The sequence below is a fragment of the Caretta caretta genome, chromosome 1, assembly GCF_965140235.1.
Source record: "Caretta caretta isolate rCarCar2 chromosome 1, rCarCar1.hap1, whole genome shotgun sequence".
Taxonomy (NCBI): domain Eukaryota; kingdom Metazoa; phylum Chordata; order Testudines; family Cheloniidae; genus Caretta; species Caretta caretta.
In genome coordinates, this window is record NC_134206.1 from 107,527,130 (window position 1) to 107,552,769 (window position 25,640).

The 25,640-nt window shown below is 40.0% G+C and overlaps 1 protein-coding gene and 1 long non-coding RNA gene across 10 annotated transcripts in view; one reads left to right on the forward strand and one right to left on the reverse strand.

Annotated features, from left to right (window-relative positions):
* Positions 1-10,962, reverse strand: part of LOC142072561 (uncharacterized) — a 29,186-nt gene extending 18,224 nt beyond the window's left edge. The window contains exons 1-2 of the long non-coding RNA XR_012669001.1: positions 10,789-10,962; positions 5,079-5,174 (exon numbers count right to left, since the gene is read on the reverse strand). This is a non-coding gene — a long non-coding RNA (uncharacterized LOC142072561). The remainder of the gene's footprint in view (positions 1-5,078; positions 5,175-10,788) is intronic.
* MYO16 (myosin XVI) overlaps positions 1-25,640 on the forward strand; it is a 602,174-nt gene that overhangs the window by 10,082 nt on the left and 566,452 nt on the right. For 7 of the 9 annotated variants that reach the window (XM_075129773.1, XM_048854910.2, XM_075129771.1 and 4 more), the window contains exon 2: positions 3,054-3,156. The exons of 1 other annotated variant lie outside the window; for it this stretch is intronic. In XM_075129773.1, coding sequence (XP_074985874.1) covers positions 3,126-3,156 — 31 coding nt within the window. In that variant the 5' untranslated portion in view covers positions 3,054-3,125. Of the gene's footprint in view, positions 1-1,728; positions 1,795-3,053; positions 3,157-25,640 lie in introns of all 9 variants that reach the window. One more of the 9 variants, XM_075129766.1, reaches the window with a different exon arrangement.

Here is a 25,640-nt window from a genome sequence, read left to right on the forward strand (position 1 = left end):
ATCAAAGGAGGGTTTTAAGGGAGAAAACAGGAAATAAAACAATGGCAAAGATTATACACTTAGGGTAAATGGGACAATACACTTGGGCTTCAAAAGAGACAAATAACAATGGCTGGGCCATCCATTAGGAAGTATGTACCTTGCTGGCTCCCGCCAGAATGGTTTATTGTTCCCTTACCAAAACACAGGATCAAAGGGGATTCTAGACCTTCAAGATGCTGGTCTCGGGAAGGAGAAGGAGGGGCGAGTGGGTAGTCATCAAGCTGAGGCGGACATCCAAATTGACTGAGACACAAAGGGCAGGTCTACACTTAAAATGCTGTAGTGGCGCAGCTGCACTGATGTAGCTGCACCACTGTAGCACTTAAGTGAAGATGCTCCTATGCTAACAGGAGAGCTTCTCCCATCGGCGTAGTTAATCTACCTCTCCGAGAGGCAGAGATGCTCTCTGCTAAACATAGCACTGTCTACACAGGGGGTTAGGCTGGTATAACTTCGTTGCTCAGGGGTGGGGATTTTTCACACCCTTGAACAACATAGTTATACCAGTATACCGGTAGGTCTGGAGTGTAGGCCTGGCCAAAGAGAGAAAGGATCAGAGGGGTAGCCATGTTAGTCTGTATCCACAAAAACAATGAGGAGTCCGGTGGCACCTTAAAGACTAACATTTATTTGGGCATAAGCTTTCGTGGGTAAAAACCCCACTTCTTCAGAATCAGAAGAAGTGGGATTTTTACCCACGAAAGCTTATGCCCAAATAAATCTGTTAGTCTTTAAGGTGCTACCAGACTCCTCATTGTTCTCAAAGAGAGAAAGGAACTGAAGCAAGTAGGTTGGCTTTCCCAACCCAGAAATGGGAATAAGATGGAGTTACTTGAACTATGAAGTTATGCCTGGGTAACATAAAATATGAGTATAGTACTCTTTATTTTGTTTTTTGTTAACATGATTTCTTAAACGTTTATCCCCTTTGGCAATAAAAAACTATTTTGTTTTGAGAATTCTGTTTTTGAGTGACTTTAATCAGCTGCTGTCACAGGCTCCTGGAGAAGGGCTTACAGGCCCCCAGTGCTGCTGGGCCTGTTGAGTTACTATGGTTGACACAGGGGGCTGCTACTTAGAGATCCAATCTAAGAGAAGCCAGACCCTGTGGTTCCTCCCAGAGTGAGGTGCAGGAAGCCAAGCCTGTCATCTAAGGGACTAAGGGGCTGTAAGGCTCAATTTGCCCAGTAACCATGACACAAATAAATAGCTACATGGTACCATATTGGATACCCAAATTCCAGATGATTGAAGGGTAATATTCCTGAAGGAGGTGGAAATAAATAGCTTTTGTGGGTAATTAAAGGTCAAAGCAGAAGGCGAGGCATTCAATAACTGCAGAAACCATCGATACACTGACTATCACTGTGTATGACAAGACAAAAGAAAGATCAAACAAAATACCACTTTTTTTTTTTTTTTATGTCTTGAAGATTTGGCAGTCTGTGCAGTTGCTCTCTTGAACTCTCCATAATGTAACTTTGAGGCTTGAGTTCAAAATCTTGGGAGAGAATAGCTGCCGCAAAACAAAATAATTTCATTGCATGCGTATAGCATAAATATGGATTCAACTGGTAATGAGAGGAATAATATTTAAAATGGACAGTAAAAAGATTATAACTATTAGTATTTGTATTGCAGTAGCACTTTGTGGCTTGATCCCTGATTGAGGTCTCTTTGTGCTAGGTGCTGTAGACACATAAAATAAAAGAAAGTCACTGCCCTACAGACGCTACTTTCTAAGCATCTGAGGTAAGTGGAGAAGGACTGGAAGAGGGAGGACTTGGTAATAGCGATATATATATATACTGTGTTTGGTGATGAGCAGTCGTTTCAGCACACACACTCCCTGTCCTTTGTCAAATGTTTTGTGGGTTTCAAGTGAGTTTTTAAGAGGATTTTGAAGGAGGATAGTATAGTGGCATGTTTATGGGGAACTCCTCACAACCATAAGAGGCAGCATGAATTCCTTCTTTGTTCATATCATTTCCTGTTGTGCTGGAAACAGTGTCTGAGAAGCACCGCCATAGTCGACTTAACTAAAAATACGGATGTCTCCAAGGAAACCCAGATGACAAGATATTTATTTGGGAGCAGGAAAAGAGAAGCAGTGTGTGCTAGTGCTTGGAGCACAGGACTGAGCACCACCAACTCCCGACGTCTCCTCCAGATTTTGACATTGATTTGTTCTATGACCTTTCACATCACTTAACATCTCTGTATTTATCTCCACCTGTAAAACAGGAATAATAATAGTGTGCAAAAAAACCCCTCATCATAGAAGTGGTGTGAGGATTGATGTTTGCAAAGCTCCTTGAACATGTTAACCCAGCTGCTGGAGTTACTTTATCTTATGCCTGGCTGCCTGTGGCCTATAGGTCATAGCCAGGATACCCTTGCAACTGCCTGATCTCCAGCAGCTGGCAATGTCCCTGTTCTCCTGGCTATGGCTATTTTGTTGTGGGCCAGGATGGATATGGCATGGGTGTGATGTTGCACTCCATATGTTTTGTGGAAATATGCTTATGAGTGTATATATGATATAACTGGAATATGCTTTATGTAAAAGGTCTCTTGTAAGGTATCATAACAAAGGTTATAACCTACTGAATATATTCCTCCTATTTGTATGTATCATTCTTATATCTGAAGCTAGAAATATGAAGTATAACTCTGAGGTCCTATTGTAACTATGCAAAGTGTGGGCCATTAATGGTGGTTTAGAATCTTGATGGCTCTCATTGACTAGGACAATTGGTTATAGATGGTTTATTTACCTGCAAGCCTTCCTCTGGACCAGCCTGTGGGTAATGAAGAATGAGTCTTACAGTGACATATGACCATGTAACATGATACTGGAATCCATCTTAAATCTGGTACTTTTCCGTTTAGAAGGAGGGGTGGGGACCCAGAGAGACAAAAGATTCACACCTTGTGCCAAAGCTATAAAAGGGGGTGGAACAGAACAAAGGGGGCTGCCAATCATGAGAACACCCCTGCTTTCCACCTAGGATGTCTGCTGGAACTAACAAGGAATGTACCAGGGGAAAGGATTGGGCCCAGATTAAGAAGGAGTCTAGTCTATGAAAGAAGCTTATTGGAACATCTCTAAGGGTGAGATTTTACCTGTAAACAGTTTCTTAATGTATTAGGCTTAGACTTGCATGTTTTGCTTTATTTTGCTCAGTGACTTACTTTGTTCTCTCTGTTATTACTTGAAACCACTTAAATCCTAGTTTTTATACTAAATAAAATCACTTGTTTATTAATTAACCTAGAGTAAGTGATTAATACCTGGGGGAGCAAACAGCTGTGCATATCTCTCTATCAGTGTTATAGAGGGCAGACAATTTATGAGTTTACCCTGTATAAGCTTTATACAGAGTAAAACGGATTTATTTGGGGTTTGGATCCCATTGGGAGCTGGGTGTCTGGGTGCTGGAGACAGGAGTACCTGCTGAGTGGTTTTCAGTTAAAGCCTGCAGCTTTGGGGGCGTGGACTAGACCTGGGTCTGTGTTGCAGCAGGCTAGCATGTCTGGCTCAACAAAACAGGGTTCTGGAGTCCAAAGCTGGCAGGGAAAACTGGCTCAGAGGTAATTCCTGCACATCAGGTGACAGTCCCCAGGGGGTCTCTGTGACCGAACCATGTCACACTGGGCATCACTATGGTAGGCCCATGCCACCTGAAAGCTCCCCCATGAATGAGCTATTCTCAGAGTGCTAGATACACCAGCTTTCCATCTGCTTTGTGCTAGAATAAGGATAACTCTTAGGGTATGTCTATGTTGCAAACTAAGCATGGGCTCTAACTCGGGTTTAAACCCAAGCCCCCCTGCTGTCCCCATACACCAGTCTGAACTGTTCCCCCTTCTACTCTGGTCCAAGCCCTGTCATTCTGCGGTGTAGACAAAGGTCAAGCCACAGACCCGAGTTGGAAGGTCTGCATAGTTCAGATTCATTAGTACAGCTGTGAGACCTGGGTCCAGCACTTGTAAAACCAGGTTTACAATGCAGTGTGGACATTCAAGCCTGGGCTTGGAAATACCGAGTACACAAGACTGGGACCCCACAGACCTGAGCTTAGAGTGCAGTGTAGGCATACCCTGAGATGTCAGATAGCAAGGGAAAGTTTGAGCAGTTTGTTATATTTGGCTTATGGAGAATGTGCTATGTGTACTAATTCAGAGCTTTATTTAAAGAGCATTAGTGACTTAACATACCAATCTAATTATTCTTAAGGTTCTTATTCATTTTATGATTTTCTTTGAGCAAGGTATTTTATAGAAAAAGCACCCTCAAGGAAATCAAATCCACTGACTTCCAACTTTTTAATAGACAATTTTATTTCTATGAGAATATAGAGTAGAAATAAGTGATTAGTAATATATATGGAAGTTAATTTTGTTCTATGATCACAAAGATAAATGTCCTTGGTGGGTGTGTGTTTATAAACACACACCCACCAAGGACATTTATCTTTGTGATCATAGAACAAAATTAACATCCATATTTGTTACTAGAGTCAATCACCAAAACCTAACTGAATATGGAGAAGTTGTCTACATGCCTTTCAGAAGCTGGCAATGTAGGACCAAATTCTCCTGGGGATTACCCAGTGCAGGGGACATTCCTAGGTAATTTTGCATCACACTCTTCCCAGCCCCTCTATCCCTATAGCCTAACATGTGTGTGCCACAGTTCAGGACAACTGCATGTGTATTTCCCTTCTGTGGTCCAGCAATCATTCTAGGTTTATGGGTCCCCAGCTGTTGCCTCTTTTGGGTGGAAACATGGCTCTTTCCCTTCTGACTGGGATATTTCCAGGCTGCACAGTTTCCTAATGACACTGTGAAATCCCCAGGAAAAGATGGGCTGCCTAAGCAGGTTTCTTTTGCCTTCTCTTCAGAGATGGTACACTGTGTAATTGCTACAAGTATAGATTACCACACATCTCTTTTTAAGCAAGCACATTTTATCCTTAAGATGAAAACATTAAAAACAATAAAAGAAACTACACACATGCTAATAAACTTACCAGAGATCACCCCAACTCCAACATGGACTCTGGAAGGAGAGCAGTCCGTGAAAACCCTGCACAAGGGTATTCCTGTGGTTTCAAGTTCATAACGCCCTTTTGCAGAGAACAAGAATGCTCATCAGTTTATGAGACACATGTGTCCAATTTGGGCCTCTGAAGAGACCATGAATAGGCATTGAGACAGACAATGGCTTTCTGCTCTGGCACAGCTTCAAAAGGATGGACTCAGAGATGGGTCATTTGAATTCCACTCTCCAAGTATTTCTTGGGAAATCCACTTCACACTTATTGTCCCCCCAAATTCCTTGAAGTTCCTAATTCTTCCCAGAGATTGCATTAGTCATGTCTCCTAGGCCTTGTCTACATTAAAAAGTTAAGTTGACCAGCTACATTGCTCAGGGGTGTGAAAAATCCACACCCCCTGCGCACTGTGGTTAACCCAACCTAACCAACCCCCAGAACAGACCGAACTCGGCTGACAGAAGAATTCTTCCATCAACCTAGCCTCTCGGGGAGGCGGATTGCCTACACTGATGGGAGAACCCCTCCCTTCAGTGTAGACACTACCTATGCTGAAGTGTTACAGCAGTGCAGCTGCAGCTGTGCCACTGTAGAAATTCAAGTGTAGGTAAGCCCCTAGAGAACTTACATACAATTCATAATAACAAACAGTTGCATTTTTAATATAATAGACCCCAAAGGCACTAAATTTAATTCAATAAGGTATAACTCAATAAGGTTTGGGATATTACAGTGTCTTGTTGTTTCTGTCACCGTGGGCCGGTCTACACTACCAGGGGGATCGATCTAAGTTACGCAACTTCAGCTACATGAACAACATAGCTGAAGTCGACGTACTTAGATCTACGCACTGTGGCGTGTTGACTTGTGCTTCTCGTTAAGGTGGAGTACTGGAGTCCGCGCTAGAGTGATCGGCGGTTGATCTATCATGTCTGTACTAGACACGATATATCAACTCCCGCTGGATTGGTCACTGCCTATTGATCCAGCCGGTAGTGTAGACAAGCCCACTGTGGTGAAGGAAAGGGGAAGTGGTCATAGTTCCTTGGTGCTCCTGCAATCTTTGGCTGCCAGAATAGGTAGCTAGGTAGCCAGGAACAATTCAAATCAGTGATAAGGCTGCTTTAAATTGTTCTAGGCACCATAAAGCTATTTTTACACTTCATCTTCACCAGTCCTGCTTCAAGTGAAGCTTAACTGGACCAGAGAATCTGGGCCAGGATTTTTATTAGGTAATTGGCATACAGTTTCTCTGAGGGAACCTTACCGATAACTGAAGAGTGATATTTGAAGCTTTATTATAATGCTGCCTCTAGCACCATAAAAGGTATCTTAGGGTTCCCCTTAATTGTTTTAGGAGCAGAATTCTTATTTTCAGAGATTTGTAACTGGACTTCCAGCTGTAAGAGTTAATTCAATCTGAACTAAAACTCAGTCAAAGCTTTAATTCAGGAATGCAGTTCTGTTTTACAAATTAAAAAAAAAAAGTTTGACCTTTTTAAGTTATAAGAATCACTTAATGGTTGTAGTCAGTTTGGGGTTTTTGTGTGTTTTGCTTTTCTCTAACTCAAAACCATTTAAACTTTTAGACAGATATTGCACATTAATGAACTATAATATGGACTTGTTTAATTTAACATATTTGAACAAACACATTGAAAGTAGCTGAAAAAGTCCCAGTAGAACAGTAATGTAGGAATCATTTTCAAGTGTGGGATTGTACGCTGGGCCCACAGCCTTGTTACATCCCTCCTATTCACAGTGAGACAGGCTGACAACACCAGTACCACCATGTAATGGAAGGGTGGCAAAAACTTGAAACTGCACTGCTCTTTGGTTCCACTCCCTACCTCAAACATTGATTTCCATCCTGGACTGGCCCAACATGTCCACATACCCTCTAGCTGCTTCTCTTTCTTTCATTGCTGGCCTTTCCCTTTCCCTGTCTCCCATCTACTCTCACCATTGACTCTGCTCCCATGATCAATAATACTGTGCTAAATTGCTTATTACAGAGACCCTCAATGCTCCATCCTTCCCATATGTCATTCCAACCAAGAACCTTCCTCTGGGTCCTGTTCCCTCAAGAGAACCTCTTATATCACATAACTCTGGGAGGCCCCGTAAATTAGACTTCAAGAGAGACTTCTTTTATCCAATTATACCCCAAGAACCTCCTCTCCAATATATTTAATCTTTTCTTGAGTGGCAGGAAGAAGTCCAGGCAAAAGAGAGAGGTAAGTGTGAAAACACACTAAATATTTTCATTAGAATTCCAGCACAGGGCAGCTAAATATTATTTGATTTAGGAGTCTCTACATGGCACCAGTCTAGAAGCTCCAAAATCTTTTAAAATGTCACTACATATGATTTTCAAAATAGATAAGGGCAGTTATAGGAAACTGAAAAATAATTCATGTGTTTTGAGATAGATGGTATTAACATACTACACCATAATTATTTCTTGAATGATGTATTCGGTTTATTTTCAGTTTCCTTGAAAATCTATTAGTTGACAATGAATGCAAGAAAATGTGATATCTGAAATGATCACAAAGACAAATGTAAGCTTTTTGTACAATAATTGGGTTTAAGTTTAAGGGGTTGGTAACAGTTATTAATTTGTATTACAGAAAAGCCCAATCAGAACACAACCCCATTGTGTTGGATACTGTACACACATGCATATGGAAAATATATAACAAAAAATGAACAAATCTTCAGAGATTTGTGGATGTGACATACCTGAAATAATTTAAAAAAATTCATGTGAATATTGCAAAGAATTGTCCTTACATTTTTGTATACAACTAATTTTCATACAATCTTCATAAAGGCACAGCACAAGATTTTTGTAGGGTTGCTAGTATTCAACAGTGGTCTCATGTTACCTCTTCAAAGCCCTGCTTAGTGCTCAGAATTGATCCTATGGAAAAAAGTTTCACCACCTCTTTCCCCCTTAGCGACAGGCCTGATTAGGAAACTCCCAGGTCCTTATAGTTTGGGAATGAAAAGATGGGCATAATACCTGGCCCCTCTGTAGGAACGCAAGGTGTGTGGGAAGGCTGCCTATGTTTTACCATCTTTCAGGTCTAACTACTGGACCTAATTTAGTAATATTATAACAGAAGAAAACAATTAGTATTTGAGGGACAGTTGATGCTGATTTGTGTGTGATGACTTCAGGCCCAGGAAGCTGATATTTCTAGGTATTAATGTATTCTTCTAAAGATCTTTCATCCTTGCTTTTTTTTAATTTAAGCAATTCATTGTATTACATAGAGTAGGAAATACTAAATTAAAATGCAACATGGAGTTGTAGGGAGATGCCATTTTTACTGGATTAACCAGAAAAATATGACAGGCCAGATTGTGAGCCTGTTACATTGCTGAGCAGTTACTGATTCTAGTGGGACTATTGTGTGAGTAACTGCTCACCAGTGAGTGAGAGAGAGAGAGAGAGAGAGACTCAAAAGTTACTTTGAACCAGTTTGTGTATGTGACTCACTCCCTTCATCTAGTCATAGCACACTTCACTGTACACTGAAAGGGATGGTATTGTTATTGTAGGAGTCAGTCACCAGGTGACACTGTTACATACAAATTCTTTTTCTGAATGTACAACCACTCTTCAGTCCTTGAAGGAATGCTTGTATTGTTAATTCTGTGATGTAGTTTCTTTTGGGAGAGCTATGGCAAGCACCAAGGGAGTTTTCTCTTCGCATAACGGGAGTCAATTCTTCAGGTGGCACTCTTCCCTGTGCACATGGCATTAGTGTTTGAGATAAGAACCCTGAAAAAGGGGATTGCCTGGAAGCCATGTATAACCACTTTTGTCCCAGGGCTGATTTATATTTGTAGATCAAGTTACTCGAGGAATATACACAGATTCCTTTGTTCTTCTAGTATCTTCTCCAATGAGAAACTAACCTGTAAGTTCCCACCATCTGTTACCACTTGGTAGTGGGATGGCAGGATAATACAAAGACTAACATACAGCAAGAATTGTGGGAGAATATTCTTTCCTTGATGTGGGGAAGTTAAACACAGTAATTCTTCCTTTTGTCATGAATAAAATAACCCATCTAGTATTTTACCATTATATCTTCTGATCTGCTCTCACAGTACATCAGTGAAGAACTAGTGCAGTGTGTGCCAATGCTGCCACTTTGTGACGTGTTTCTATTTGGTAGATTCTAGGCTCTCTGCCCAGTTCAAGTTATTTGTACTGCTACAATACATGAAACAAAAGATGTTTAAACACTTGACACTCACCCATAATTTTATACTTCAGCATTTGAAAAGCAAGCCTGAGACATGGGAGGAGATTAACATCAAGAGGCTGTTAATATAAATATAGATGAACACACTATTGATAATAGCAGTGTTCACAAACTGACTTTTTAGACATTCTCGGCAAGGTGTGAATGAAACTAAAACTTGAACATTTTGCAGAAACAAAATTTCACTCAGTTCATCAGCCCCTCCCCCAATTTAGGCTTAATTCTGTTGCTTCCAAACAGCCTGGCATTTAGGGATTGAGTGTGGAGCGGGAAGGGTCACTGGATCCATGCTTAAGAATTGGCTGGTTACCTCATTAAGGAGATGCAGAAAAGTTGCTATTCTGTCTCTATTCCAGCATGTGGGCTAATGGAGAGGCATCATTGTCTCTCACATGCAAGGTCCAGTTAACCCAATAAAGAGCCAGTCAGTTGGTTCTGGATATGGAAAACAACTGAACTGGAGATAAAAAGCAGTACAACCATGCACTGACAGAGTAATAGCTGCTTTGTGATGTTTTTGCATTCTTCATCTTGTTCGCTCTAAAACACTAACAATTCAACATATTTGGCAAAAAAAGCATGTAAGTGGTCTAAAAGACAGAAATTAACTACTATTAATTAGCAATCTTATTCACTTCCATAAAATCATAACTACCGTATAGAAAATAAGTCAAAACGTTGTTCATGAAAAACAGCTAATATATTTTACTTTCTGTATTACATTTGTGGTAACTTAATGTGCATGGCATGTGATTATGTAGACTGGTCTTGTGCCTTCCATCACCAGAAGCTAGTAAAATTGCACAACTTAAATGTATAACTAGCTTTTAAACATATTTTTATATTAAAGATGTAAATAATTTAAAAAACCCTCTAATTGTAGGAGCATTTAAAATTGTTTTAGAAACAAGATGTCTTCAGTTTCATTTATTTATTCTTTCTAATTTGAAAAGCTCTTAATCTCTAGCTTTTTTTTTAAAAAAAAACTAGCACTTGTAAATTTCAGCTGCTGGATATTAGCTAAATATTAACAAGTACCAGTTTGCACTCCCAGCTGCTGCTGTTGACACTGACTGCTGGCTACTGATACCTTTCCCGTCTCCATTTTCACAGAAATGAGGGCTGATGGGTGAAGATAAGGTAGGCCAGAGTTAGTAACGCTTATGCTCAAATAAATTGGTTAGTCTCTAAGGTGCCACAAGTACTCCTTTTCTTTTAACATAACCCACTTCTGTGGGATTGTGTGGCCAACTGGCCCACTGAAGAAGTGAGGCACCCAGGATAGTGGGACTCGGGCCCTACCTGCTTCTCTGAGTCCCAGCCCAGGCAGTGGTGGGGGTGACCAACATCAAGTTAGCGGGGATCCTCTCAAAACACACTGACTGGTTCCCCAGTTCAGTCACCAGAGAAACATCTAAGTGCCCAGGACTGCTTCCTACTCTTTCTCTCTTGGTGCGGCTCCACGGTTCCCCCCGGGTCTCTGGGGTCCTCAAGTGGCATAGCTCCTGCGAGCACAGTCCCTTCTCTGGGCTCATCAGGCAGCCTGGAGTCCAGCTGGAGCTCTGTGTGCTGTGGTTCTGTAATCAGGCCCTGTAGCAAATCACTGGACAGAGTCTGCATCCTACCCCTTCAGCAGCCTGCCCAGACTGAGTTGGGTTGCTTCCTTTTATACTCTGCCTCCAGACTGAACATGTGCAGCAGAGTCAGAGGGATGGGGCTTCCTCAGCCTGCAAAGCACAGTTAACCCTTTTGGGGCTGGTGTGTGGTAGGTACACCCGATCACAGCTGCTAAAACACTTATTCAACATATATAAAGTTCTACCAATCGCAAAAGATTGGACACATTACCCACCAAGTCAATGAATATTTCAGATCTTACCCAAATACACACTTACAGCCAATTCTTATTAACTAAATCTAATATTTATTAAACAAAGAAAAGAAAAAGAGAGTTGCTATGGGGTAAAGATCATTATACATACAGATATGAATAAAGTTCTTAGGTCAGTTTCATGGCAGAGATGGTGAGGTTGCTGATTTGTAAAAATCCTTCTAGAATCAATTTAAAAGGTTATAGTCCAATAGGTAGTCTATGTGCAGAGTTTGTTCAAATTCTTCCATGAGAAATTGCAGGGATAATCCAGAGTAGACCTGGAAACCTCAGTTTTGCAATTTAAACGTTCCCTGATAAAGTTTAAGCAGTTCTGAGATAAAGCGGAATCAGGCCGACTTCCTTTATAGCAGAAGTTCAGCAGATAAGCCTTTTGTCATCAAATCACCCCAACAGGCCTTCTTTGGATGAAGAGTAGATAATGCACATTGTTGCTTTGAGGCTAATCTGTTTCCTAAGCTTAACACCAGTAACTAGTTGTATTTATTAGCAAAAGGCAATTAAACATTCAAACAATTCACATGTGGTTTACTACAACTTTCAAAGAGAAATGAAGACAATAACATTATTACACCACAAGTTCTAACTAAATGTTAATAACCCCTTTTGATCTCTGAATTGCTAGAATATAGTAATGAAACATTATAGATAGGAACAGAATTTTAGCATTTACAAAATAATTAAATCACATTGTTAAACTTTTAACAAGATATAGGTAAACACAGACAAACACTATTAGTATTTATTCTTAATTCTCTAACAATACAGGCCTACATTTCCAGAACTCTCATCTATTTAACATGGCTTTGCTAAGTATCTACAAGGAATGGTCCTGTTTACCATTTCAATACTCTACTAATATGTCCTTTAAGGTTGCCTTTGGGTCATGCAGCTTGCTGGTTGCTTACCCTCGCTGGCTCAACATCACAAATGTTTTCACTTAAGTAGTTTTCAGGTGACTGTTGTAATGAGTGAAAACTGGGACATATATTAAGATAAAGCATATATGATAAATCAGTAATAATGCTGAGTGTTGTAAATGGTTAAATTTTATTAAATATATTGTTTGCTAAATGTGCTTTACAATGTTCTCCAATACTGGCACAGGAAGTGAGCTTGTGACCTGGGACTTTGTTTTGATGGAGAGTTTGGGACTTTTTTAAAGAGGTACCTCTGTCATCTCAGCCATGAGGGTTTTAAACTACTTGTTATATAGACTAGTCCTTAATAGTACTGAGCAGCTTTTGATCTTCCTCCTTAAGGATCAGTTTATGCTGCAAATAAAATAGTGTCAAGGGCCTGTTTGCATATAGCTGTGCCTTGACCTGGATAAAACACATTCTGATCTTGAAATGTAGATGAGACCTAACTATGTTTTAATCACATCTACAAAGCAAGCAAAAGCCACAGACCCAAATAAATTGAAAATGTCCAAACGCTTTAGCCTGGATGAGGGACACAGTTGTATTTTCAGCTTTTGAATGGGCCCTGAGAATGCTTTGAGAATTTAATATTACAAAAACAGAATCAATCAAAAGATGAGGCTTTTTTTGTGCTACCCAGGAGTCTGGGATAAACTCGACAGTGGACAGTTTATCTTTGACGGAAAAACTACTTTAGGAAATCTACTCTTTGGGATCTTACCTTCTCTCCTTAGAGGTCTTCCTATGAAATCTTATTGTTATTTTGGCTTCTGGAGTCAATGTTGCTGCCATAATAATGCAGAGCAGCTTCATGTGTATCTGATCTTTAGGTGCCGTAAACTGAGTGTGATGCCATTCTCTGATTGTGGTATGAAGGGGGAGAAAATGGAGAACACAATGTGCCCTGTACAGAAAGCAGCAGTAATCTTTGTTCTCCATAAGAGCAAGCACAAAGTCCAGTGGTGACACTTGATAAATGGGGCTATTATCCCATCCTTCCCACTAATCAGTAGATCTGAGCCAATACAGAGAATGCACATTGCATCCTCTCAAAGGCTGAAGCATTTACTCGGGCTGCATGTGCTCCCCCAGTTCTCCTGAGCTTACAAAGACTCTGCAAAGCTACAACTGTGATAATATAGATACATATCCATCAACCCCTGACTGGGAATTAAAGCCACAGTAGATGCCATAATAGATCATCAAGTCAGGTAACCTGTCTCTGACATTGATCAGTACCAGGTGCTTCAGAGGAACCTGGGAGCCCCCCGTAATGTTCAATTAGGCACTAATATGTGCTGGGGAGAAGTTTCTTCCTTGTCCTAGGTGGTGGGGGGTTCTTGAATCTCAATTGCAGAGTACTCTTTTGACAAACTGGAGACTCTTATGCTTAATCCAATTAACACCTTTTCCCCATAGGTTCTCCCCTACTTGTTAGTGCACTCCAGACACGTAAGAGGGCACTTCACATACGCTGTGTTAGCCCATACATATACTCAAAGCATTACACTGGGTATATTGTCAAGCACACAACTCTCCAAATACAATAAAATCTGTCCACACATGCACTTAAACAATTTGGCATTGCTTGTCAAGCTTATTAACTCATTAAATAGTATTTAATAGAGTACCCACAATCTAATTAATTTATACAGTGCATTTATGACTTGTTTAATGAATTTATGCATTAAAACTATTCGGAGCTCCTCAGTGAGTTTAACCCATTTTACACCTTTTCTATATATTTTGTTTGGTTAAATAATGTTTCTTCAGGCTGTCCAAATTCATTTCCATTGGCTGCAGTGAGTCACCTTTTGCTTAAAGCATGCCTCGCTAAATGTAGGTTTCCCTTACCATGGAGTTCATCATTTAATATCACACAGTTTCTGTGGCTGTTTCTGCTTTTTAAGGTGGAACTTGGAACTGGGTACATTGGAGAAAATGTATCCGTAATGTAACTCCATTGCCTTCCTTGGTTTCACTCCAAGGATGAACTGGTTTATTGTTTTCTCTAGTGATTTGTAGTTGGATGCCATGATGTTGCTGCTACAAGTGAACTAGAAGCTCCAGGAACTGAATAGCATAGTATGGTGTTTACTGCCAAATATATTGGTGAAGAAATATTTCCTAATGTATAGACAGACGAGTGAAAGCAGACACTGCTGTATTAAATATTGTTGTGAATTTTCCTCATGATCCACAACAATTTGGAAAACACAAAATTAAAGTGAATGTGTCTTTTTCTTTTGCTGGCTTTTAAAGGCGTAATGCTAAAAGCACTGAAACCACACCAGAGGCCAAGAATTAATTATAGCTGATTATTTAAAAGAAAAGCTTCAATATTTCTTCTTATGTAAACAGAACTGACACACTGCATTCAAATGGAAAATAGGTTTATTCCAAGAATTTGGAGAAAAGCAACATTAAATGTATTTCATGTATGTGATGCCTTAGCAAAAATGATTTCAGACAAATCTATTGATTGGCAAAATGAGCTGCCAAATTGCTACATTCTGAGCTGAGATTTACATGAACAAACTCTAAACTGGAACCATGTATGGGTAGGAAGAAGTAGCTGTAATCTCTGGTTATAAAGATATCTGAACTGGAATACTTTTATATCTTCCAGGGCATGCAAGTTTAATACACCTGTACTCAAATATCCCTCAAAAGGGGCACATTTCTCCTGCATATTAATTATTCACATATTCTCCTGAAAAATGTTAGTTTGTTATATTTCATGAGTTGCAAAATATTTCATGAACCTTTTTGAATAAACACACAGGAACTTCCTCAGCTATATAGTCCAAGGGGAAATCTCTGCCAATTTATGTTCTTTTACATATTTTTCAACTATCTTGGAGATCTAAAAGTAATATCTAGCCTTTGAGGGACAGCTTGTGGATTTTGACTCCCTCTAAAATGTTGTCCATGAATGAATACATAAATTAAATTACACTAATCAATATATGTTGTTTTTTAGATGCACTCTTATATACTTAATATTATTTTAAGTATCTTCTTAACAAAATAAAATATTTATTTAGTGTCATCCAAACATAAGGAAGTTGCTGTTAGAAAGTGAACATTTACTCTTCTTTACCTTTCAGGATATTTGAGACACATTGGTTATTTCCTATTCTAATTACAGAGAAGAAAACTGCAGAATCTTGATTAATTCTGTCTGTGGTAATTGTGGTTAAATGTTGCCTTCTTAACGACAACCACTGCTAGGAACGCTTTAACTCTACATTAAAAAAGTGTTGAATTGACCTTTGGATAATTTAGTAACATGACTAATTCACTACAATCAATGTACAACTAAATGGAAGTTGCTTCCAAAAATTTAAAAGTAGGCTGCAGCATTTCATTGTGTATAGCAAGCCTCTCCAATAAAGTGAAAAACGTAGCATATTCTGGTGCATGGATTGAATAATTTCAGAATGTAGATGTTCACTACTTGACAAATGACCTGTTTTAGCCAGAAAACCACCTTGTGCTATGTAATACATTTCATAGCAGAGAAAGTGTCATTTCTGTGACTGATTCTGCTAACCCACAAGTCCAACCAACCTTCAGCCTGTTTCCCGCTGTCTCTTTACAGCTCCCAACATACTTCTTTTTACTGAACCTTTCAGCTAATGCAGTCTTTAACAGATGGAGCAGCACACCAGTGCAGGGATTTAACCCATTCATTCTCAGGCTGGTTGCCAGATAAACACAGTTTGTAACAGACTTCCAGAATTGGAGTAAAATAGCCAGATTATCAACTGATTACATTAGTTTAGCTCCATTTAAATTAATGGGGCTACATCTATTTATGGCATCTGGAAAATGCCTAGGAAGTATACTTACCATAATGGTATTTATTTTGAATCCCAGTTTCTCTCAAGTTCTCCAGCCAAAAATGAAAAAAAATTCACCTTTAAAGAAATATACAGAATTTAGGAAAATGTGTTCTTGTGGTCGGTTTCCAACATCTGATTGGACTGTAACCATGAGTCCTGTAAATCCCCATGTGTATGCAGAATGGCTGCATTCCACAGGTGCAGGTTTTGGACAGTTAAAATGATTCATATTTTTTCTTAAATCTCCTGTGCCCACACAGAATCCAGAGCCAATGCACTGAATGAGGAATGTGTTGATGACGCTCTTGAGATGCACCCGCCCCCGTGACATTTTGAGACAGTAAAAGAGGACAGCCATCTTAGTGACTTATGAAAATAGATTGTCAAAGGACAAAATATGCTGTGAAAAGAAACAGATGATGAGGAGGGACTTCTGCAGCTGACATGTTTGATTGCATCAGAAAATCATATAGTTGGAGATATAAGAGGTAGCATTTGGGCCTATGGTGATAGTGGGCACGAAATTTCACTCTCAAAAATGGAGGCAGACAGAGGCCACATTAAATATCAGCACCTTACTGTAGACATACTGGGCCCAATTCTCTTCTTATTCATGAGAGTGCAAATCAGGAGTAACTCCACTGAAGTCAACTAAATCACATCCGTCTAAAAATGGAATAAGGAAGTGAAGAATCATGCCAGCTCTCCATTTGGCCTCTGTGTTTTTAACAGTTCAACACTTTTTTCATTTCTTCCTATACATATTTAAAAGAATATAAAACAGCACAATTCTCATTAAGGATCCATGATACTGATAAATATATTTGAAGGAGGTGCTTTTGATATTTGTTACCTCTGGGAAGAACCTCATAGATTCACTTCTGATTAGCTATCTATCTGCTTAGATAGCCTCCATCACCATAGTAGGTGAGCAGCTCACAATCTTTTACTGTATTTCTTTCTATTATTTATAATTACTAGTGAAATATTTCAGGTCTGATCCAGCAGTTCTGAGAAAGACGACAAAACTCCCATAGAAGTGGATGGGAGTTTAGCCTGCATAATGAAATCCAGGTTGGACCTCAATTTCATAATCGTTTAGTGTTCTTTTTTTAAAAATCAGGATTACTCCTTGTCCAGTTCTGAACAAAAGTGAACTGGTTTTCATCTGCACATCCTAGGCCTCTGAATTTGTATTCCTAAATCATTAGGATGTGCTTACATATAAAACACTGTGGCTGTTACTTCAGTTGCATGACAGGTATTGCTGTAAATCTCCAAAAGGGAAATTCATTCTCTACATGCCAAATATTGTCAGCGTCTTCTCTGAGGGAAGTGTTCTTCCCAGTGGTACTCGCTCTCTGGTTCTTGAAAGAACAAGTGGTTACCTTGGATCCCATACTTGAAAGAAAATAGGACTATACTGTCACAACATTATTGAGGTGTTGTGACACATCACAGATAGGGGACCCACAGTAGTAATACAAAATAAATGCTAGTATGCAACATGAAAAAATTAGGAGCACATACTGTACTAGATTTGTTAGGTTGCCTCACTGAAATTTCTTAGATAAACACGCTTTCCCATATTGTATACGCTGCAAGAGCCTAAAAGAAATGGAGATCACTGGAAAGGAAGAAGATTAGAATGGCTAAAGAAATACCCCTGCTTTTCCTTAGCCTTTGATCACATTGTGTAGCACTATATATAACAGTGAATCAGAGATCCAATCCGTATTATCTTGTTTTCTCCTGCATCAATTCCTGCGTGAAAATGATTAATGGAAGATTGAAAGCAGACATTATGCATTTGTTGGTCCTACATGAAACCAGAGCAAACATTTGCAATTTGATAATATATATTCTTGTAGATGGCATAAGTGATGTCAAAATAATGAATGAAATACTGTAGCTAGAAAGGAATATTAGGGTGGTTACTGTATGTGTAAATGATTATTCTTAAATTGAAAAACAGGTTTATGAATGGTGTGCTTATGAAGAAAGCACTAATCTGGGATTCTGTTACCATATTTAATAAGTCAACCATTAACGATCCATGTAGCTCAGCTATCAAAATAAGTGACCATCAATTTTTTTGGTCACAGCTAGGGAAAGGTGATTGCAGACCTCAGAATGCTAATTCAGAAACCTAAATCAATAGTTCATTTTGTTTTTTTCCACTGTTAATTTTAGTAGATAGAAATGTTTACATGTTTCTGGCCTTGGTCATGATTTAAGTTCCCTATATATATATATATATATTTTTTTTACATATTATTTCCCAGGGAAACAGCCCATGCAAGTATACAGTAACTTAACAGGACAGTTTTTCCAAGGAAATAGACTGCTCAGAATAGGACATGTTGACTCACAAGTAATTAAATATGTGATATATATATATTATACAATAAAAGCCTGGTGATAGGTGAACTGATGGACTAGCAGCAAAATTTCCTGAGGAGAAGGGCTTATGTAGTAGTGGGAGATCAGCTGGCTGCCTCCAATTTATGTGAATGAAAGCCATCCCTGCAGACATACATTTGAGAACAGAAGTACTGGACTGTGGCAATCACAATAGAAGGCACAAGTGTCTTGAGTGTGCTGTGACCTTGTGTTCAGACATATGTAGTAACATAGTGGCCAGTGCAAATGGCAGAAATATAGAAGGGAAACCCAATGGGAAGTTTGAATGATTTATCTTTGATTGCCTCTCTTTTGTCATGTCATTAATAGTATTCTGAGGAAACTGAACAATAAATGCTCACTTTGGATTAACATAATGGTTCAGTAGTGCAAAATGTTGATGTCATGATGGAGTTTTGGGGTGCAGAAAGACTTTGCATATCAATATGCTGCTTTACTTGTATGGATAAGGTTACTAATGTTAATGTAGATAGTAGTGATTTAGTGTAAAAGCTGCTGTCATACAGAACTAATCACAAGATCTGCAGAACAGGCAAAATGCTGCATTGTAAAAACGTTTTTAAAAATGCAATCCTTCATATTTTAGGTACAGTTGGTACATTTTTAAGGATCGCTGATATAATGGAAAGTGCATATAAAATGATTGCACGGTGGCTCTAGGGCATTCACTATGTTGTTTGAAGCCCTGTGCAGGAAGCCCTACAGCTACCCACTTCACCAAGCAAGTGGAGGCCTCAAGTTCATCATGGTACTGTCCAAACCGTGGGGCTGCTGTGTGTAGGGCTGGTTCCTAGTTATTAGTTAGAGCAGTCTGAGGGCAGCTCTGAAGGCCTTCCCGTTAAATGTGACTGGGAATCAGCATAATGTGGGGAGTTCCAGCCATATCCCCATTCCCTCTGGCCATGATCTCTGTAAGTGGCAAGAGAGTAGCATAGAAACCTGTAAGCAGGCTCAATGACCGTGGAGGATCCCCCATGCACAGAAGTGATCACTCTGGGCCAGAAATCCTTGCCCCATCGTCAGAACCACTTAGCACAGTGGTGCAAAGTGGCTACTGCATGTCAAGATCTGGTCCTGGGTGTTCTACAACTTACTCAGATGTCATCTCTGTTTTGTGCTGTGACATCAATGCAAATATTTAAAGACATTTGTTTTAATATATGCAGAGTCTTTTTTGTATGTGTTAGGTTACCCTGTAGACTATACATTTTTATTCTCTGTTCTTCTTGATATTACTAGGGATCTCACATGGTAATGAGCACCTTAGAAATATTTATCATCATCATCAGTATGGCAAACAGTGCTTGGGAAAAGATAAGCAGTCATCTTGCTTATTCAGCTTTCCATTATATTAAAGAATTCACACCCTTAGGGCTATAGTCTTATCTTCCTATGCAGGACTGTGTATCTTCAAATATCCATGCCTGGATACGAGACTATACCCTTGGGTATGGCACTTAAAACTTAGCACATGTGCCAGTCACGTCCATGCTCATGATGCATTGAAGTATCCAATTCTACAAAACCCAGGTAGCAGTCTGAGCAAGTAGGCTGTGCATTGTTTATTTTACAGTATAACAGACTGTAACAGTGAACAGGGAAATACTTGGTATGTGATATTTTCAAACATTATTTTTACCATACTGTTATTCTGAGTGTTGGCTACCTCAGCTGAGCATACTGAATTTTCAGTGCAGTGTCATCCAAAACAGCTTATAAATATTTGATGGTGCCTGGGCTGGTAAGGTGGAAGAAATTATTAAAGCACTACATGCCGTCATGTTGTGCCTCCTGTGTAATACGACACCTGTGCTCCTGTCAGATGAAAACGGCTGTGTGTAGCAGCATCAGTTCAAATCCTTACTGCAGGGATGCTGCACCGAAATCGCACCAGGACAAGGCAGTGTTTATATTAGTGCAAAGTGTCTGTATTAGGGCCCGGTCAACACTGGGAAAATAGATTGTGTTAGAAAATGGCTTAATGCAGTGTTAACAGGACTTTCCACCTAGTGTAACATAACTTAAAACCTATTACCAAGTCATGGTTGACCCCTAATTTTAAATATGATCTATTTCTGAGTGTAGACTTGCACTAGGGGTTTGTGCGAGTGCAGCTCACATCAGTGGAGCTGTGCTGGTGGCTAAAAATCCCAGTGTAGACAAGGCCTTAGAAAGCAGATTAGTAGGTCCTGGCAGGGAGTCAGACTTTGGCCACCCTGTGGCCAGAGCAAGGGAGTAAAGGATGCATGGTGCCTCTTGACTCTCTTGCACAGTGTGCCATACACAACTTCTTGAAGACAGGGGGAGCCGGTATCTCAGAGCTGCTCCATCCCCCCTCATGCATGAGAAGTGAGAGAGGTCAGGAGAAGGAGGTGGAGTTTGGATTTAATGCCCCTCTTCCCCACCCCCAAACACACCCAGCGGTGTAGTTATGCCAGTAAGCGGAGTGTATAAATTGCAGTGGTATAGACCTGTGGCAGTGTATTATCTTACTAGAGCAGCAGGGAGACCAGGAGGGAACTAACACCAGGATGACAGCTCCAGGGGTAGCTCAACAATGTTTCCTCTTGCTGTGGGCTAGATCACAAACTGTTGATCTTACCCTGTGTTAGAATTTGGTACAGTGTTAAAGAACCCAAGTATCTGATTTCACTTGGAAGTATCCCATGTCATTTGGAAGATGGTTTGTTTTTACCGTGCAATGCTGTGCCTTGGCATCCTTAATTATTATTTCCCAATCCGTTTTTTCCCCACCATAAGTATTCGTAGTGGAGTTAACACCAGCCATGGGGATAGTTAGATTTGCGTAGGCATTTGCATTCCAAGATTTGTGGCATGGCCAGAAGTGGGGTATTTTTTTTTGCTCAATTTTTCAAAAAAATTGTGAGAGTGAGGAAAGTGAAAATAACTTTTGCATTTTCTTACTAGCTCCAGCAGCCCCAAAATGTCTGAGCTTGGAAAGCTGGAATTTGGAGAGGAAAACAGCCCTTAGGAAGAAAATGCAATAAGGAACATTGCCTCATTCTCTGCACAGAACCTGCATCCAACAGTGTGCAAGCAGCCTTGCTTCATATCACACTGGATCCTGAAAAAGAAAAGGAGTACTTGTGGCACCTTAGAGACTAACCAATTTATTTGAGCATAAGCTTTCGTGAGCTACAGCTCACTTCATCGGATGCATGACAGTATGCATCCGATGAAGTGAGCTGCAGCTCACGAAAGCCTTTTCTTTTTGCGAATACAGACTAACACGGCTGTTACTCTGGATCCTGAAAGATACCGAGCACTTTCAGCTCCTTGTACTAGGAAGTGATCCTGGTCCATAACTAGGTGCTACAGCAATGTAACTAATAATGGTATTCAGCACCTTGCAGGATTGGGCCCTCACTTTGCTCTTTACCCGTATATGTGTGTAGTCAGTGAGGCAGGACTACTTACAATTTCTTGGTTTGATGCTGCTTTGCAGTAACTGTACACACTTGCCACACTGGAAACATATGGAAAACAATTAAGTTTCCAACATCCATTCTGGGTTTACCTTGTATCTTTGTGTTAAATACTCCAGTAGACTATGATCTCTGGAAGAAACCTAGTTTGATTTTTGTCCTATTAACTTAAAACAATTATTCCTCTTTTACAAATCCTAGCATAAATAGGCTGTGGGCAGAGCTTCTTTAGAAACAGACCTTTCGTTAGCAGGAGCAGAGAAACTTTGCCTTGACCTCTGACTGAAATAAAAAACATCATTGGGTAAAGGTATTACTATGCTTTCACATATTATATCTTTTATAGAGCATCTTGGTAGATCTCAAGTCATAGTTTTAACCTGGAAAAAGAAGTTGAGGACAATGTTGGACTCATTGAAGTCAGCGGTAAAACTTCCATTAATTTCAGCAGCACCAGGATTTCACCTATTGTCTCTCTAATCTCTGAAGATGGTTGGAATACAATTCATAAGATATTTGTTTGATTATCTTACATAATAACCTGACATGAAAACTTCTACAGAACATATCTTTCCCCCAAATCTGATATAGCGTAGGTAATTTATGCTTGAGGGGATATACGACTGGAAATTTTAATCACATGTTTTGACATTGTCCTTTAAGTTTTTCTAGGAACAAGCGTCTTTCATGGTTTCAGATGCTCTGTTTAAGTAATTCTGTGCTTGCATAATTTAAAATTTATGACAATTCCAACTGGACTCAGAATCAGTGTTTTCTTCAGTTACTGCTTGTTGCCTAACATTTTCTTATCACATTGCAGTGGGAGTCTTGCACATCAGTATATATAGACAATGGCTTGTAAAGGCTATGTAGAACTTCTCCACAATGGGGGAAAAAAAATCAACTATCTACCCAAGGTATTTGTCTATGTAGTTACCTTTGTAAACTGTACTGAAATAACAGAATATTTTCCTGAAAACCCAAAGTTCTTCAGTTTCCCCACATTAACATTTCTTATTTGATTTCTAATATTTCTGTTATAATGGAAATACCCATATAAAATTGTAACACATATTCATTCCCTGGAGCCTGTGGACAGTTTATTTGTAAACCTTCATGGTATTTTATTTGGTTTCCTGAATCAATGAAATTAAGATTTGGTTTGTCGAGTTTGGAAAATAATATTAAAATCAGGGTATGGGCTGAACAGGGAAGTTTAGCCAATGAAAAATCATCCACAATCCAATGTCTGATAAGGAGGTTTAGATAATGACCAGCTGAGAGAGTTGCCTTGGTAACCCACTGCCTTCAAATCAAAAGTCTTGTGGATAGTTTTAAAAATGAAAACCAAAAGAAGTTGGATAAATGCTTAGTGTGTAAATTAACATCACCACAATTAAGCAGCCAATAGTAATTGCAGATAAATCAGTCCCCTACTCATCAAATTCCAGCACAAGTTCTTTTGATGCACCAAGTGGCCAGTAAACAACTGCTTCCCTGAAGCTTGTTTCTGCTCCCATTAAAGTCAATGAGGATTTTGTCACTTCACTGGAAGTAGTATTTAGCTCTAATGAAAGAAAAGGTAGAAGCCACATGGGACTGTTAAATAAGAAGCTAGATCATCCCCTTGTCTTCTGTAAATTGAGTGAACCGAGACCTAGTTGATCTGATCCAGAGGCTGGATGCAGAAGGGAGAATTTTCCTTTTCTTTTCTCATATCCTGAAGGAGCCTCCTGTGGTTGCACCACAAGGATCTGCCACTTATGGGGCCTAGCTCAAAGCCATCTTTTGTAGCATATTTATTTCTTCCACTCATGTCTTTGAACACCTGTGGGAATCCTGCATAAGATCAAACTTAATAGTACAGCATTACCTCACAGTGTCCCACATCACGTGGCAAAAGCCCTTCTAAAGGGCAGTTTCAGAGGCAGCTACCATTAGGGAGGCATTGGAAGTTGTAGCAATCTGCATGGAAGTTGGAGGGAGGAACACAGGGTGCAGGTACATGAAACAGCTGCATGACTCCTGGAAAATCCATTCTACTACTCTGTAGGATGGGGCAACAAGAAGCAGTGCAGATATAGGGCTTCCGTGTGGATGTCTCTGACTTCCATAGAAGTCCAGCAACTCAGGGCTTGTCTACATTTGCAGTGATATCTGGGGTATGTGTGGCTACGCCCAGTAGTGAAAGGCTCTGGCAACTCCCTGCTGCTGAAGCCTTTCCCTGTGGTGGAGAAAGGTTCTGGCAGCTCACTGCAGCAGGGAAAGACTTCAGCAGGGTGGAGCTGCCCCCCTTCTCTGTGTCTGTAGTTATTTATCTCCGCCCCCCCAGTAGTGCTACACAAGTACATATACCACCACCCAGCTCTGAAGGCAGAGCGGAGAGCGGCAGCTGCTGGCCAGGTGCCCAGCTCTGAAGGCAGAGCCACCACCAGCAGCAGAGCAGAAGCAAGGGAGGCCTGGTATGGCATTGCCACCCTTACTTCTCCACTGCTGGTGGTGGTGGCACTGCCCTCAGAGCTGGGCGCTCAGCCAGCAGCCACCACTCTCCTAAAGCTTCTCACACCCTCTGCCCCCCACGCCCGACTCCCCAAATACATGCCCCACAGTTTGAGAACCTCTGGTGTAGAGTATATAGCCTAAGGTTCGGACATGTGTGTACTCTACTGACAAAGGAGTGCATCACTGTCTGCACTGCTATTCAATCTGTGCTAAGGGGCGTGCAGTGTAGGTGCTCTACACTCCGCTGCAAGTGTTGGGGTAGCTTCAGAAGGTTAGAGGACTGACTTTTTCACAGGAAAGACACTTCTCTATGCCCTTGCATTGCCTAATTCAGAAGAAACTTCTACACTGGGAACTGCTGCTGCTGTTGTGTAAGGATGTGGAGGGTGGCCTCAGAGGTCAAAAAGGTAATCCTCCTTATTGGAAGGTGCGGCAATGGGTTACAGGGATGAGTGGGGTGTGGTGGTCTGTGGCTAAGAGCAGGGTCTGGTTTCTGCTGTTGGAGTTATGTCAAATATAAATAAAATAATGTAATAAATTAAGAGGGTCTTTTGCCTTAATATAAAGAGCACCATAACTTTCTGAGTGGGAACTCCTCAGAATTTCCTTTCCCTTATCCGAGAGAGTTTGTTAGTTAGAAGGACGGAGATAAGTTACAATTCAAGGTCAACAATAGGTAACAAATACCTTCACTGCATCAGAAAATCTAGAGGAGACAAAGGAAAAGAATAATCCCTTTGTATTAACACCACAGAAATAAGGTATGTGAGCTGACGAGCAAGTCTCAATCACTGCACAATGGTAGATGTATTGTGTTTCTTGGTCATACACATGTATTGGCTTATCTTTTTGGAGCCTGACGTTTCAGTCAAAATGAATAGTCTGATTCTGTAACTGCTCAGCATGAAGATCTTGCATTTATCAATCTAATCAATTTTAGGTATTTATATGCACCAGCTGAGGCATGGATCAATGAAATCCCACTGTCATAACAAAAATTGTGCTGTGTGATGGACGTTGTGCTGCCATTATACCACACAGAGATGCAACCAGAGTATTATGAGGGTTTTGTTTGTTTTTAACATAAGGATGTATCAAACCTTAAGTTATGACAGAGAATAAATGAGGGTGTTGTTTACAGTAGAAATAAATTAGCTGAACAAAGTGTGAATTAATAAACAATTCATACATTGTCTCTTTTCTGAAAAATATTTATGTATA